This window comes from Balearica regulorum, chromosome 1, assembly GCF_011004875.1.
Source record: "Balearica regulorum gibbericeps isolate bBalReg1 chromosome 1, bBalReg1.pri, whole genome shotgun sequence".
Classification (NCBI taxonomy): domain Eukaryota; kingdom Metazoa; phylum Chordata; class Aves; order Gruiformes; family Gruidae; genus Balearica; species Balearica regulorum.
The window spans coordinates 191,433,768-191,451,517 of NC_046184.1; the positions used below are offsets into that span (position 1 = coordinate 191,433,768).

Here is a 17,750-nt window from a genome sequence, read left to right on the forward strand (position 1 = left end):
AATACAATTATATTTGCCATTCTGCTTTTCAAGGGGTTTTATGTACTAGTGTTTTCTATCATTGTGACTCAGTTTCTACTTACTTTCCTTGGCAGATGAGATTTTAAATTACCGTCATTATTTTTTTGCAGCAGAATGTCCATTTCTTGTCCATTCAGATTACTTTCTGGAATTCTGTCTTGGCTTTCTTTAAAGACATTAAGTTGCTTTCTCCATAAAAATTAGACATTAAAATATGTAATGGTAGTTTCATTCATATCATGCTTGATTTGGGCTCAAGCCTGTGTGAATCCTTAGAATTTCCAGAAAGAATTATCCATTACCATTTAATTTTTACTCCTACATTTCTTTTCTTTTTAAATAGGAGACAAAAATGCTCTCAGGAACATTCTCCTTTACCACTTGACACAAGGAGTTTTCATTGGAAGTGGCTTTGAGCCTGGTGTGACAAACATTCTTAAAACTATCCAAGGAGGGAAACTCTACTTGAAAACAGTTAAGTGTTGAAGTCTCCCTGATACAGCTTTGTAACAGGGATTTTATGTTCCATGTCTATCCACATTACAGAATGGAATTAATTTCTCTGAACATTGTATTAGGGTTTGGGATTTGTTTTTTAATGTCCCGTATAACCTGTGTTCTCTTCTTATCCTTTACCAGGTGAATGATACTCTTCTGGTTAATGAACTGAAATCAAGAGAATCTGATCTCATGGCAACCAATGGTGTCATTCATGTTATTGATAAACTGCTATATCCAGCGGGTGAGTATTAGTTCATGTAATTTATACACACTCTTCTGAATCTGTTTACATGCTATGTAGGTGCAATAACTTAAAGTTAATTCCTTTATGGAGACAATTCCTATGTGGAGTAAGAAACAGGAAATTTACCTTACTACTAATTTTATGGAACGCTTGTACTTGAAACCATGGCAACTCTTTGAAATTTTATGAGTCAAGTGGAAGACAAGATGCCTTAGGCTATCTTTTCCACTAATATGGAAGAATGTATATGTACAAGTACCTGCTTGTATGAGTGTTTGAGATGATTATATCTCCTGGTCACTGTAAACATATGTTTCCTCTTACATGCCTATTTCTTTTGTCAGATCTGCCTGTTGGAAATGATCAATTGCTCACAATCCTGAAGAAGTTGATTAAGTACATTCAAATTAAGGTACTCAATAGCTTCCATTTACCTAAAAATAATCATGAATGATACTCTGCACTCAACAGTTAGAATTTATGTTTTTCAACACCAAATAATTGTAGAATATTTGCATTTGGATAAATCCAATGTGGACTAGCCCAAATCTGCTCTTTGAGTCGGCTATGCTTTATCACTCCAGCAAAATAACTCACTTCTAAATCCTTGAGGCAATCTCTCTTTGAAAGAAATACTGAGTGAGTAAATTGCTACGTCATTAAACCCACCAGCCTCAATAGCATGTGGAGAAACATAGGCCTCCTTATCTATCATCTCAGCTATTCTCTTGAGACTGCATTCTCCCTCAACAATGAGTGACAACCTAGGCAAATTGCATAGCCTAATGTTTAGATCAGTGAAGCACTGAATCCTACCCACACTCATTAGGAAACAAGAAGGCAAATGCTTTCTTTTAAATTTTAACATTACTTTTCTGTATTTATAGTTTGTTCGTGACAGTACCTTCAAAGAGATTCCACTGACGTTTTACAGTAAGTTCATTTAAAATACTTCCAGATGGGTTTGAGATTGCTTTTTAAATGTTGCCATTTCCAATCTTGAATTGTAGATCTTTTTTTTTTTCAATAAAAAAGAAAGCGATTTCTGGGAAAGTAAGATGTGCCAATGAAGCACAGGAAGAGAAAGACCCAAAGTAGAATGTTTCTGGCTGTTGTGCTACTGTATGTATTTTTTTCCCCCTTTCCAGATGTACAGGAAAGTAACCCTGAAGGAAGCTGTTGAAACTCTTTGGAATAGGCAAGATACATATGGAAAAGATTGTTTTCAGTTTTTAGCCAAGGTTCAGTGTTTGGTGCATAGCAGAGTTGTACTGCCTCTCTCTCCAACACGTAGCATTGTACCATACTGACTCTCCAAGATTTAACATTGACCAGACTCTGCACTGAGATACTTTCTTTTTCATAAATGCTTCCAGAGGGACAGAGCGTACCTCTTCCACCTATTTCCCATGCATGTAAATATGACGCTTGTATGGAAGGCAGTTGTTCTGACCATTTTCTCTTTAAGGGAGTAAATGTAAAAAAGGAACCTTTTTTGATCTCTTGCAGCTATTCTCAGCGTTTGCATTTAGTTTTTGCATATAAAGGGGAATCTGTTGAAGCAAACTGTTAGACAAAGATCCTGCAGAAGCTTTGGCTTGTGAGGCAATATGGCAGATGATTAAATATCTATAGGATTCTACCCACATTTCTCAGTAGAAATGGAGAACATCACATTAGGCTTTTGAAACTTGAGAATGGGTATATTGAAGTTAAAAGACTCTTGGAACAAAGAATGGAACAATCTGTCTTGATGGCAACTTGAAAATGAGTCAACAGTGTGCCCTGGCAGCCAAAAGGGCCAACCGAGTCCTGGGTTGCATTAAGCATAGCATAGCTAGCTGGTCGAGGCAGGTGATTGTCCCACTCTACACTGCACTGGTGCTGCCCCACCTCAAGTACTGTGTGCAGTTTTGGGTGCCTCAATATAAGGACACCAAACTATTAGAGCGTGTCCAGAGGAGAGCAACCAAGATGAAAAGTCTCAAGGGCAAGACTTATGAGGAACGGCAGAGGTCATTTGGTTTGTTCAGCTTGGAGAAGAGAAGGGTGAGCCTCATCACACTCTACAGCTTCCTCAAGGAGAACAGTGGAGGGGGAGGTGCTGATCTGTTCTCTGTGGTGACCAGTGATAGGACATGACGTAATGGAATGAAGCTGCATCGGGGAAGGTCAGATTGGACATTAGGAAAAGGTGATTGGTCACTGGAACAGGGTCCCCAGGGAAAGTGGTCATGGCACCAAACCTGTCAGAGTTCAAGGAGCATCTGGACAATGCTCTTAGGCATATGGTTTAGTTTTAGGTAGTCTTGTGAGGAGCAGGAAGTTGGACTCAATGATCCTTATGGGTCCCTTCCAACTTGAGATATTCTATGATTCTATCTTCGACGGCCAGTGAGGATAGCATGAGAGGCAATGTCTGCAAACTGAAGCAAAGGAGGTCAATGTCATACATCAAGAAAGTTTTAACTGTTGAATGTGGGAATGGGAAGGTTGGGACCCCTACCAGTGAAGGCTTTTCTACCAGTGAATGGATATGAGTCCAATAATGATCCATCAGAGATGTTCAAGGAATACTGGAGCCTGTCTTAGGTGTAGAGGGAAAACTTGATCTCCGAAGGGCACCACAGTCATACTCCCCATGACATTCTATCAAGTGTAAGAATAGTTCTGAATGTCAGAGGGTTTCCTCTGTTTACCAGGTTAGCTCCCTAATGAAAAGGAAAGGATAAGATTTGAACTTAAGGTACGCCAGGGAATTGTGCATATCTTTATGCAGGGAATTTTATGAGCCATAATGTACCTTACATTATCATGGGTTTCATAACTAGTGGATTTCGTAAGGCACAAAAGACAAATAGCATGCCAGCAGACTCCGTCAGCAGGTGACTTGTATACACCACCATTTAGTAGCTAGAACTGAAATCCATACTCTAGATCCTTTTGAGTTACTTTTCCATCCATTAATATCTGTGATTTTATCGACATCTTTATGACCAGACCAAATCTAACTGATCATTACCACAAAAGAAACTGTAAGAATGGAATGTGCTTTATATTCCATTTTCTATACTTTCAGAAATTAACATAATTGAAAGCAACGTCCAGCCCATCATCAGAAAGGAAGGTAAATGAGGCCATTAGAATATATATTTCTGTATATGCCTATATACATATACAAAATATATATAGTATCTATTTCTGTAGTAGGATGCATTTTGTACATAACAACTCCAGGATGTTCAGCACTTTGCTGGAAAAGCAAAGATACATATATTGCAATTAGAACTGGCTGAAATATTTTTTATAAAAAGATTTCCCACAGTTGTTATTCCCAAATGAATTTTCTCCTTTTTCTATGGGCATTTAAAAAATATTTTTTTAAATAATCTTTTTTTCAAACAATTTAAGTGCCCCAGATATTACTATACTTTCAATATAAAAAATTCTTTTTTTAAAATATTAAAACAGATTTTTTGAAAAAAATGAAGTAGATTTGTTTCTTATATTTTGAAGGGGGAAAAAAAAGTGTATTTTTCTATAGTTTTCAATCAGTTCTAAACACCAATATCTGTCATATGCCTGGAAAGGATGGTTAGCCAAACTTTCTCTTTTAATTTCTTGAGGTAAAAGCATGAGCTGAAGATTAGTGGTGGGACTGAAGAGAATAAAAAGTAGGCCTGGGACTGTCAAAATCACTTGTGATTCGTAACTTAACTAAAACACTCATTGGTTTCACTAGACTAGGCACACTGTTAATGAGCTCCAGTTTCCCATTGAAATAAAAGTGCTCAAAGGGAATCTACTTAAGCTCAATTGAGGAGAAAGGCAGTTAAAAATGTCCTGCAAAAATTTTATCCAGACTGTTTAATCATTGGTTTTGGTAGGATTTCCTCCCAGCAGAACTGACATGAGCTTGCTTTTTCAACAGCTTGTCTGCTTTTCATCCCACCTAGGATTAGGCACCATTTAGCATGGATGCTGATCTTTGTTGCCCAGTCTCCATCATTAAATCAGATCCACAGAATATAAATGGATAGATGATTCCATATGGTAATTCGTCCAAGATATTTTAGAAATCTTCCTATGATGAAGGCAAATCATTCTCTGAAAGTACCTGTTCTTCTATGTTAAATCCAGAGACAGGGCATATAGTTTAGGTGATTTACATGACGTTTAGAAGTTGAAAGTTAACTCAAACAAAACTGTCTTTTAAAGAAAAAGAAAGAAATGTCTGAGCACTTCTATAGTCAAATGTACAACTAAGTGTTATTCACAAGAGAGAGAAGAAATAAATTTATAAGTTAGTGAGTATTGAAAAGTTACTCCTTTCCATTGCCAGCACAGTGTTTCTGCTTTGGGACACACTCCAGGGAACGATCTCTGGCCAACACAGCCTTTCTGCTGATGATTCAGAAATAGTCCTAATAAAGCCAATTCTGGCCCTTTGAGCTTGCTAGCTGTAACAGTAGTGAGCGGCAGCTCCCATCAAAACCACATAAGCCCTCAACTGTCTGCAGAAAAAAGCTGGCAAAGTTGCATGTTAATTTTTGCAACATATGTCAGAAAGTTCTAGCAGATTGGAATGGAAAGGTGATTTCAGTAAAAAAAACACCACCACTACCACCCCCAAGTTTAGAAGGTGATGTCTGCCCTTTCCTGTCTCAATGTTTTCTACTTGAGTTGTGCTTCCGTTGTCCATACATAGGCAAGTTAAAGGGACCTAAAGAATTAAATCTGATTGAAACACAAACCTTAATGGATTAACAAGGAAGGTTTAGATTTGATATTAGGAAAAATTTCTTCACCAAAAGGGTTATCATTGGAACAGGCTGCCCAGGGAAGTGATTGAGTCGCCATCCCTGGAGGTATTTAAAAGACAAATAGATGTGGTGCTTAGGGACATGGTTTAGTGGTGGACTGGGCAGTGTTAGGTTAACAGTTCTACTTGATGATCTTAAAGGTCTTTTCCAACTTAAACGATTCTATGATTCTGTAAAATATTCAAAAGAATGATCCTAGACTAGGCAGTATAGCAAACTATGGCTTTACCTTTCGTTTTGCCTACATCTGCTGTATGAGTCACATAGGAAGGTACAGCAATTTAGAAATCTAAAAAAAAAAATAAAAAAATTATAAACATTAAAAACCATACCTTTGACATATTTTCATTAATATTCATCACTTGTATCAATATATGTTAGTATTTAATGGTTTCCTAACATGCAAAAATGCCTCTAAATTTAGAACAGAAGTGAACAAATCTTGTAAGATTGCTTCTTTACAATCTTTAGGAATGTTTTTCAGCCAAACTTGTTAGAAAATAAAAGAAAAAGCAATGGATTGTTCAGCTATTTAAAATTCTGAGTAGATGAATAATCTGTTCTACAATAACTAGGCATCGTTATGATCCTATCATCTCATCTGTTGCAAATAAATGAATTATTTAGCTCTAAAGTCTAACTTATACAATCATCTTCTGTTGCAAAAGCAAATTAAAATGTATGCTTGGATTTGTTACTGTTGAAGGACACTAGTTAGCCTGAATTGTGCTGTTTTCAACAATTAACACCATATTAAAAAGCTATCGTTACATGCTGATCAGTAATTTATGAAAAAAACCTATGCAGTATTGACTTCTACATAAATTCATATAAAGATTTTAAAGGGATTTTTAAGGAAAGTGAGAGAGATGGACTGTGTTAAGTTTCTAACTGCCTGTCAGAGATACATTTGGATCAGTGTGCTCTATAGGGATTGCACAAGATTAAGAGGTTTGTTTTGGCCATTGAAATCACGATAACTGTTCCTGTGCAGCTAAAAGAATGATAGCTATTAATGCTGACAAATATCCTTACAGCTGTTCCAGTTGATGTCTGAAGTTTATTTATTTTTTCCTTAAGCTGGGTGACCACTGACCAAATCTTGGTAGCTTAAAAAAAGAAAAAAAAAAAAAAAAAAAAGCTGAATACTCCCCTCCCCCCCGCCCCAACAACAAATACACACACACCCCAACACAACAAATAAAAACACCATAAGGGAATTTTAATTAAAGACCTCATTTCCTCTTGGATATCTGTACAGTTAGTAAGAAATAATATGACAAATATTTCTCTCTCTAGTTATTTTCTAAGTGTGCACACAATAGTTGAATGCTCATCACAAGCAGAGCGATAGGTATAAGATTCCAGTAATGCCGTAGAGTAGGCTTCTTACCAATATGTACAGAGGAAGACTTCCTTTCAGCTGCTGAGGATCTGGTTTTTGCCTGAGACTTGTCAACAGATGTTAAAAATATCAGATACAGAAAAGTAAAAAAAAATAGTTGTAAATAGCAAGTGTGCAACAAGATCTAAATTTAAGATTGCATGGGAGGAAGTGCAAGTTTGTACAGCATTGTTGCAATTGGCTTCTCAGATTTCAAAAATCCCCCATTACAGTCATCTGGTTTATTAAGGGTGGGGGGGGATAATGCTAGCTTCTTCTCAATGCCATGGAATACCATAAATATTTTTATGACTATTTGTAATGTGTTGTTTTTTTCCTATGCCACAGACCCATCTATCACACAGCTCACTAAATTAATTGAAGGGGAACCTGAGTTCAAAATAGTCAGGGAAGGGGAGACAATAACTAAAGTGATTCATGGAGGTTGGTATGCTTTCAGAAACTCAATTTGTATTAGTTAAAATTTGAAACAAACATTATTCCCACTCAGTTTCTACTTTAATGTAGGTGATTCATGTGATATGTTAGGCAATTGTTCTGTTTTTAACAAGACCTTCTGGAAGTCTTGTAATTTTATTTTATCATTTCATCTATGATTCTCACTTCTCACACATTTCAAAAGAAATTTTTTTTTTTTTTTTTTTTTTTTTTTCCTAGTTGTGTCCTGTAGCTACAGTCAAGACAGTGTTAGGAATGCTCTGCATGCTAACATAACATCTATCTCAGTTAATAATTGTTTACTGGTTGTTGTCCTGCAATCAAAATGCAGTAGGAGATTCTGTTTTAGAAAGGCAATTTTATCAGACAGAGAGGTAAACTTTGCCTCTAGGAGCATTGAGAAGTTCACATCTAGGGTGCTTTCAAAAGAAAAATAGCATGTGGCCATCCTAACTTTGAGGGAAACTTAGTTCTTGGTCTTCTCTGAACTTTTTCATTTTTTGCAAAATAGACTATGGTATTTCTTTGTGTGCTTCAGTAAGTTTCAGCCTCTGAAAAACAGCACTTGTAACACTGTTCATCAGTTGATTAATGTCTTCAATTTAAAAATCCTTGTAGAACCAATTATTAAAACATATACCAAAATCATTGATGGGCGACCTGTGGAAGTGACAGAGAAAAAAGTAACAGAAGAAAGAATTATTCAAGGTAAATTATGCTGAGCTATTCATACTTAGTGAAGTTCATCATTACATACAGAAGTAACACATCTTAAGTTCTGTCATGATGCTTAAACTGCATTTCCAGGAGACATGAATTTTCCCTAATGCTTCCCACTTATGGCTCAAATTCTAGCTGTGTGTGCTACACAAACATATACAGAAATGGCAACAATATTTTAAGAGCATGCAAAACAATGAAATTTTCAGTTGTATAGCTCCAGGTAGGTTTCATTTGACCAAAGGTAGACCTTCAGTGTGTGGATACCTACTTTTGCATGTCATCCCAGGCTCCATTGACAATCATTTCAGAAAAAGAACTTCTTGGTTTCTCTGTAAGGAGGGGCCTAGATTGATCTGACATCCACAAGTTAGAAATTTGTTTCAGCTAATATAAGATAAAATTAATGTGCATCTATGTCCCTTGATCTTCTCCCACGGTAACTTTCAAACTCTTTGGCCAATTTAAATTATATTTGACCTAATACAGAGATGTTTCTTTAAGAATCCTAGAAACGTCACAGGAATTGAAAAGTCAAGTGAAGCATATTTAAGCAGTCACAAATTCTATGTTAACACATTTTGATCCCCTTGGTTAAATACCAGTTTGAATGCTGCCATTAAAATTCTGTCTGCCAGAGCAGTTGTAAAGAAAAGACGGTGTTATAGGAACATATAGACTTAGTAGAAAGTATTAATATTCAGTTTATTTAGAAAATCTTAAAATTTAATTTAAGTCATTAAAGTAAAGGAGAAATAATGAACCAAATTTAAATATTCTCATACATCTATTTACAACAATGAAAATAACTTAATGAAAAATATTGGTGGCTTCTGAATGAATCTGGGACTATTTTCCAATACTAAATTTCTGGGGGTGAAAATAAAATACCATTTTCTCATATCTGAAATTCAAGTTTCACTAATATCTCACATAAAATGGCCAATATGATGTAAAATGCCCGTGTTTCAGACCTGGTATTTCCTTCTGTTCCCTCTGTATAGAATCTCAAATGATAAAGAATCTCAAATGTTAAGTTCTCAAATGATTCATAGCAGTAATAAAAGCAACAATGTCTATTTACAACAGTGGACTCCTCAGACTCTTTTTGCACTTAGGAATATCTGACCTCTGACCTAATACAACAAAGTGATTAAAACTGTGTCTTACCTTAAGAATGTGAGCAGATATTTACTATTAGCATGTTCAATTTGTCTAATTACTCTCCTGAATAGCTCTAAATACGATCTGTAACCCTCTTTCAGTTTAATTCGAGACACAGTGAAAGGTAAAATGACCACAAAAGAAGGTTAAAGCATGCTAAAGACAGAACCATCATAAGTGTTAAATAGGAAAAAATAGCTTAAAAGCAATCCTGTTATATCTGATTGAAGTCACTGTCTTACACATATTTTTTTTCCAGGTCCTGAAATAAAATATACCAGAATTACTGCAGGTGGTTCAGACAATGAAGAAAAGTTAAAGAAATTGCTTGAGGAAGGTTAGTATCCTTGTTTTCTTTCCTTCCTTTAAAAAGAAAATTAAAAATTATATTACCTAAGTAATTACTGAATGCATACTCCATGTTTTCAGCAAAGGTGCTCATACAGCAAAATCATACCCAGAGATTAAACCTCAGAACCTGAGAAATATCCAAATCTAATGTTCTGGTTTGAGTCTCTGATCTTCACATTTGAATCAGCTCCAGAGTTGAGGCTGCCTGAGTCTAATATATAGTATGCTGTGTTTGTCATGTAATATGGTGTTTTCAGTGTTTACATGGAATTCAATATCATAACAGATGAATTTTGTAATTCAGCAAAATGCTATGACACGATTAATTCAGTAATATGCTGTTACAGGATTGTCAAATGTTTTCTGTAAATCAATTTTTTGCCATAACCTGTATCCTGTCAGAGGTTACCAAGGTGACCAAATTTATTGAAGGTGATGGTCATTTACTTGAAGATGAAGAAATCAAAAGACTTCTGCAGGGAGGTAATTCCGTGTATTATAACTAACCTTTTTGCAACAGGTCATGATAACTGAAACCCCTCTCGGATATATTGATCTCAACATTTTAAAGACTGACCTAGCGAAACTGTAATTTTAATGGGAGAAAAAAATAGAGTGCTATATATGAAGTGCCAGATGTCTGTGAAATGGAAATAAGTACCAAAGTTTGATTAATCAAATTTTTTATTACAATGATCATGAAAAAAGAAAATTATTTGGGTTTTTTCAGTCTTTAAAAAGTTATCTAATGAAAACTCAGGGGAGCAATGAAGATTTATTCCACTAGCTGTGAACTCTCTTTTTTCAGCAAATTTAAATCTGCGAAAGACACTGATAAAGTGGAAAGTATTGTGATAGGCCAAATTCATCTTACTTATCAGTTCTTCAGAAATGAATATTCATTGCCCTCAAGTTAATAATTAAAGGCATGTTTAACATCCTCCTTTCGATGCTTACAGGTGATGGATATGAAGGCATTAACTTTAATTCTCTTCAAATATAGCATTCCAAGGAATGATTTTCTTTCCTTCTTGCTCTCTTAATTCTAACAGTTTTTGCAATACATAACCAGTAGCTGTAGAAAACTGGTAAAAGAACTTGTGCTTATTGAATTAATCTTTACCTATGAATTTGGAATGTTCTCTGCTTAATGTAGATTAGAAAAAACTATCTATAATAGCAATGGGGAATAAAAAAAGAGAATTCAAGTATTGTGTTTTTAATAAATGTAAGTGTAAACCTGAGTCAGAAGCTCAAAAATATGTATGGATATCTCTTGGCATAAATTAACTGAATCAACTAAATTTTATGTTCACTTTTTAGTAATTTACAAACTTGAATACCAGTGAAGTAGCTCACAGCCAGCTGCGTGTTCGCTGAACTAAATCTTGTAGTCCTTCAAAAGCACTATTCTGTAGATGTGACTTAAACTTTAGTTAAATGAAAAATTTAGTGATGGCTGAATGGCTGAACAGCTTTCCACCAAATAAAACCATGCTAGGTGATAATACAACTAGTCTTAGAAACAAGCCAAAATATGGCTATGAATATTGTTGACTGTAGTTCTCTCTTCTGTTTTAAACATCTAAATCTTAGTTTGACAGATCTAAGCCAGGATATTCCTATAAACATTGGAGAGAAATAGGAACTTCCAGAGGGTTTTTCATCTTATTCTATCTTAAGTGTCCCAGCCATGTGAAAAGAGTTGCTCTCTGGAGATGCCTATGTCAGTATCGAATATTCAAAAGAAAAGTTGAAAATGAAAGAGATTATAGCAAGAAAATCCCTCCATGTATTGGACTATGTTCTACTGGCATCAACCAGAGAATAAAGAGGAGGAGCAAACTTTATCTGTAGAATTATTCAAAATTCTGGTGACAGTTCTGATGCCAGAATCCAATAATTACGATTGTAATTGTAATCATCTTCAGAGGTGTACTATTAAATAGATACAATCTGTAGAGATACATCTTACAGTGATCCTATAGGTGTATGGAAAAGACATAATTTCTCTGTAGTAAATTTGGGAAAGATGATATTGTCTCTTGAATTCTTGCTATTTTTCCCTTGCTATTATATGTTAGTTTGCATAAGCATCCTGCTTCACAGAATGGACCAAATAGGCAGATTTGTCTCTTGTTTTAATTTGATTTTTCTCTATCTTTTCCATGATTTATTCAGTCAGCTACCCTTGGCTGCCATGATAATACCTTACCATACATTTAGCCAATAAAAGCAGATACACATGCTGCTTTATGGCTGTTGGTGATAATGGTGATAATGCTTTATGTCCCTCTTGTCTACATCAAATTATTTCTGTTTTACTGAAAATTTTCTAAGCATTTAAATCTGAATGTATTCCCAGTGACTAAAGTAAAAGAATGATTTCATATGGGCTGTAATTCTACTCAGACAATATCCAGCACGGCTTATTACAACTGGCAATCTTTGCTGAACCAAAAATTCAAGCCAAGATTGCAATGAATGACTCTCAGCCCTAGAGAAGGAATCACTTGTGGCAGGGCCAAGGAAATCAGCAGGACTTTATGGCATGAATAACATGGTGGCCTGCATACACCTAGACCCCCAAAATGACATTGTTTCCAATGAAGATTCCTAGCATATGGAAAAATGCTATGCCAGATTTAACTCATTTGTTTTTGATGCTTATCATAGCTGGAACTGAGTACACCAAGGTTACTAAAGTAATTGAGGGAGAGCCACAGATTATCGAGAGAGAAATCAAGAAAGTCCATCTGGAAGGTTAGTTTGTCTAAAATTCCAGTAGCACTAAGACCTGCTTTGTCTGAAGTGATCATTCCAGGTGCGGTTTTATAGTATCTATTCACAAAAATAACTTAGGTCAGAAGCCAGTATTTTAGCAAGAAGAGTTTTATAATTGTTTTGTAAAAGAATTCTTTCACTGACATTGCAGAGAAAAATGTTGAGGCTTATCTTGTGGCTAAAAGTAGCTAAAAGATTTGGCAAGCATAGTAGACAAGAGGAAATATCTAACCACAAAGCTTAGGTAGAACATTTGAAGGAACATGCACCATAAGAATTGCCTTTTCTCTAAGCAGCACATCCAGAAGAAGATCACGTGAGTTGTTTTTAACTTGAGTTATTTCTTGTCAGTGTTAATGTGATCTGTTGATGTGAGGGGTTCTCAACCTGGTGAAGGGGGAGTAGGGTGGAGGGAATATAACCTCTGGGGTTGAGTAAATATCTCACAGGGTCTTGGAATTTCTTTACCCTTATACTGTTGTTAAATGATGGAAGCTCTTGGGTTTGAAAAAGTTGAATGGTGTCAAGGTCCAAAATCAATCTCTTAAGAGACAAATACAATTCAACCTGGCTTTATATTAGGAATTTGTTCTCCAAGTTTAACAATCATTTTTAAATGATCTTCATTCAAATTTAAGACATAGCTTGTTTAGGGTTTCTTTTGTATTTGTATGTACGTCATTTTCCAATTCTGATTCTAGTAATGTAGAATAATTTATTCTGTCAGCCTTTGAACTAAATTCATAGGAAAAAATACTGTGACTCATGGAGAATGAAGTTAAATAAATAAGTTTCTACTTTTAAAATTTTGAAGTCTATGCTAAATACTGAAGGTATACGATAGTGTTTGTATAACTTCAATGTTGAGTACTACAAGGCATGCAGGTAAGTAAGTCACCTATTGCCTGAAAATCTCAGACAGGTGTGATCTTCGACCATGGGGTTTGCCTGAAAGCATAATTGTATGGACGGCATATAAGTATGGAAAGCATACTATCAACGGACCATGTTCTGCCCTTGTCAGGGCAGTGCAGAGCTTCAAATTTTCTATCACGTTGATGCAGATACCCAGTGTTTAGCCTCATCTGTAATGAGGTGAAACCTGTATCTCAGGGCTATGCATTTATATACCCCATACCTCAGGATGAAAGGACAACTGACTGCAGCTGGTTTAGCGAAGATGCAAGTACTTCATGGTTGTAAAGAAGGAAAAATACCAGAGTAACATTTCTGTGACAGTAACAGAAGAAATATCTGTTATGCTTGTGAAATGTTTTTCCTCCCAATGAGGAAACAGCTGGTTTTAAAAATGTCTCAAGGTTTGATGAGAAAGAGGAAAAAATGTCCATAGTTTCACTGAGTCAGTATTTTGGAAAACAGATATATCTGCTAATGAGGCTGGTGCCTGTTCAATAGCCCTTGCTCTACTCTACGCTTTAAAGCAGAAGTCTCTGAGAGAATTAACTGAACTCTAAATGTGGAATCATACTGTGGACTCACAATGCAGTTACACATCAAGCCCCAGACACAGCTGGAGATGTGGCCAACATCTTGTGATGGTTGAGTTTCAAGCACATCACTTATAAATAGTGCCTGAAGTAATGTCTATACAGCAGCCCTGGAAATCCTCTACCAAAAGCTGAGACTGACTCCTGGGCTGTTCATTAACTTATACGTCACTGACAGTGCCAGATGGTGTCGGCTGAACGAAGAGCATGGGCAAAATGTCCTGGTACCTGCCTACAGCATGTAACCATCTGTAGGAGATCAATGTGAATAATTGATTAAATTATACTGTTAAAATGTGAAAATACTTTTGAAACGTTGGTAAGATTTGATGGGTGACTGCACATGACAGAAATGTATGAATTGTATTATGAGCATTCATGTTTCAGGTGATCAAGTCAACATGCCAATGGGAGAAAATTACTAATTTACTGAAAACCTTAAAGAACAAACTTCGCAAGTCAGCAATGGGTTTCCAACATTTCTAATGAGTTTTAATTAAAAGGCTCTTACAAATAAATTCTGACTGCAACATTTCTGTTTTCTAGAAGCACCTGTACGGAAAGTACAACCAACCAGGAGGACACAAGGTAAAAGCAAAACATATATTTAAACATTTTAACATGCATCAAATATTATTCTCAGTTACATTAAAAGTCAGGAGGGAAAAAAATACCCTTATGAAAACAGAGTTCAGAAGGAAAGAGTTGCATGAATGCTTTTAGAAAAAGCTTGGTATTGTTAATTACTGGATTTCTAGATTTTTTTCTTATATATATTTCTATCTGAAAACAACTTAGATATTATGTGCTTTGGTCAAACAATGTTTTGGATTAGAATAAAGCTGTTGAAGTGAGATCTGACTCTGGAGTCTAACACTGTGAAAATGGCACTGTGGGATTCCCCACCATGGGATTTGTAACTCAGTGTTTCTACATTATTTTGATCAATGAAGAAGCTGAGAGATCATTGTAATTTCCTAACTGCCAGCACAAGAGTGAAAGATCCAACTTCAGGCTTCAGTTTTCCTCTTCACATGTCTGTTTCACAAGTAAATACAGTATATAGTGTAACTATATTATATATAATTATAGGTAATAATTATGGTTCTTTTTACATTTTTTTCCACGGGGAACAGGAAGAAGGAGGACAAGACTAGTTCATTCCTAAAAGCTTTCCAAGACAGAATCCACAGAATTACAAATTAACAGCACAGTCTTTGAGAGGAAATGAAACTCCTTTTAAAAAATGAGAACATTTGAAAATGACATTGTTTTGATAACACTATGTAAACTGAACCATGAATCCACAAAAAGATGTGAAGCTGCAGATACTCACTGCTAGCACAGTGCTCACTAGGAGGAGTAGTCCATTGGGGGTGTTTTAACTGCTCCTGATAGTAAGCACTATGCAGGGTGGAATCCTGGAACTGGTGAAGGCCATCAAACTTCTGTAGAACCAGGATTCCTTCTTATGCTGGCTAGTAAGTATTTGCAGGATTGGATTCAAAAAAAGCAGGGAACAATACAGAGTGTATTTTTTTATTATTATTATTTCCACTAAATAAGAAATATAAATGAAATTAGATCATTTCTAGAAAAAAAGAATCATTTCAGGTGACTTTTAGAGTAATCTAAGGAAATATGAGATGTTAACATAGCACTTTTGGTTCAGTAGTATTGTATGCTTTTTATAAATCAAAATTCATCATGTGTTTAATGTCATAATGACACCAGTAATGTTACCTTTTCTAAACAAACAAATACGCCTTATATTAAATGTATCTTCTTTTTTTTTTTTTTTCTTTTCCTACATAACATATCCAAATGCCTTCTAGTAAGTGGCTAATGGAAGCTCTTAAAAAGAAAAAAAAGCAAACATTATGAGCTTCTTGAAATGTGTTTGAGATCATGTTGACTTCTTTATTTATAAGAAAAATCATTCCCATTAAAGGAATCCTATACCAACACATATATCGAGATTCTTAAGTGTTTTCCCACTTTTCCCTAAATGTGTCTTTTGATTATTAAAGTGGATTATAAAAGGGATAAATAAAATGCATGCAAACAATTAACTCAACATGGAAAAAGGTTTTACAATAATTAGGCTAGGTCTGAAAGCTTTTATATCAAAACATACTTTGCTAATGTCTGGTACTAATGTGGAATTGTCTGTAAATTACGTCAATTTTGTAACTCTAGTTTTGTATTCATAAATGTTGTTTGCCTTTATTAACAAAAGTTGGAAAACAATTACTCATGGAGTAAGAAAAAACTGTTCAAAGTGCCTTAATTCTGCAGACCAAAGTTTCAGAGGAGTTATCTAATGTGCTTTTATACTTCTGTTTTGAAACAAAATACTCAATAAAGAATTTGGCTGAACTGTGCTTGCTTTCATTTGTAAATATTCTTTTTAATAGTAAAGCAAATTCTAAATATTCTCAAGTTTTTAGAGTAGTTTTTAGTTAATAAATATGCTTTCACAGAGGCAAACTGATGCTTCCCTTTCTCACTTCCCACATGCTAATGCACTTAAACTGTGTCACTGTCCTTACGCACAATTAAAAACCTTCCCTAATTCCATAAACATGTACCATGAGCACTGCTCCCTGACTGGTAAGGCTGTCTGAGCATTGGATGGATAGGTTGTGTAGCCTTACTGTGCTGTCAGACTTTCTCACTAAGGTGACCTCAAGTATCTACTATCATAGTGGTCTGGTTGAAGGACAGCTTTTGATCCTGGTAAGAGCTAGATAGCTTTTAGGCAAGAATGAGAGCTCTTAGGACTGCCTAAAACGGGTGAAATGAAGCTGTCACCTTTCCCTGGGGCCTTTGACTGTCATTGAATCACTAACTAATCTGCTTTCCTCACTGCTGTGCCACTGTGAGCTGTCAGTCAAGTAAGATTTTAAAGGACAGCAATTATGTTAGAGGAGGAATGTGTCTGTGCTCTCCTCTCCCAAAATAGAATAGGAGATGTGGAAGAAAATGGAATGGAACTAACAGATACAGTATGTACAGGAACTGGGGAGGAAGCAGAAGGAGACAAGATAATGGATTAGAACCTATCCTGTGGTAGGAAATTTTTAAATTTTCAAGTGGGAATAAATTTCTAACATACAAATTTTGTATATTTTCTGCTTTGACAACATTTTAAAGCCTCTGGTAGTCACTGAAATACCTTTCTGTACTTTAACATTCACTTATGTAAAATACATAATTGTACAGGTGAAATACAACACCAGGTGAAATACAACAATATATACAGGGCTCTCCTCCATGAACACTTGTTTCCCTGATACACTCCATACCTCTGAGTCCTTCCTTGACCACAGAAGGAGCTGCAATGTACACGGACATCTCTTTTGATGGAGTGGCTTTTTTCTGTTTTTCTGAATAAGAATCCTTCCAAAACATGATGTAAAAAGAAAATCAATGTGTTCTTTTAATTGCTTTTCATATAGATAGTAATTTCTGGCTCAGCACAGACAGTCTTTTACCAAAGAGCAGATCTGAAGAACTTAGGTGAATGTGACCCCACCACCCACCCTCTGTTACCCATTTCCCCTCACTTTATAGTCATTTAAACTAATGTAATGTGACTAAATGTCATGATTTAACCCAGCAGGCAGCTAAAATAACCACACAGCTGTTTGCGTACCCCTACTCCCCCAGTGGGACTGGGGAGAGAATCGAAAAGGAAAAGAAAAAAAAACCAAAAAACTCATGGCTTGAGATAAAGACAGTTTAATGGAACAGAAAAGGATGATGATGATAATGGTGATGATGATAAA

General features: G+C 35.5%; 1 protein-coding gene across 20 annotated transcripts in view; it reads left to right on the plus strand.

The window, feature by feature from the left end:
- Positions 1–16,338, plus strand: part of POSTN (periostin) — a 36,354-nt gene extending 20,016 nt beyond the window's left edge. The window contains exons 13-24 of one of the 20 annotated variants that reach the window (XM_075741950.1): positions 365–495; positions 661–763; positions 1,111–1,178; positions 1,654–1,699; positions 3,846–3,893; positions 7,322–7,417; positions 8,051–8,140; positions 9,576–9,653; positions 10,070–10,150; positions 12,344–12,430; positions 14,506–14,547; positions 15,096–16,338. In XM_075741950.1, coding sequence (XP_075598065.1) covers positions 365–495; positions 661–763; positions 1,111–1,178; positions 1,654–1,699; positions 3,846–3,893; positions 7,322–7,417; positions 8,051–8,140; positions 9,576–9,653; positions 10,070–10,150; positions 12,344–12,430; positions 14,506–14,547; positions 15,096–15,127 — 902 coding nt within the window. In that variant the 3' untranslated portion in view covers positions 15,128–16,338. The remainder of the gene's footprint in view (positions 1–364; positions 496–660; positions 764–1,110; positions 1,179–1,653; positions 1,700–3,845; positions 3,894–7,321; positions 7,418–8,050; positions 8,141–9,575; positions 9,654–10,069; positions 10,151–12,343; positions 12,431–14,505; positions 14,548–15,095) is intronic. The other 19 variants (XM_075741952.1, XM_075741953.1, XM_075741954.1 and 16 more) reach the window with 19 other exon arrangements.
- Positions 16,339–17,750: the final 1,412 nt, after the last annotated feature.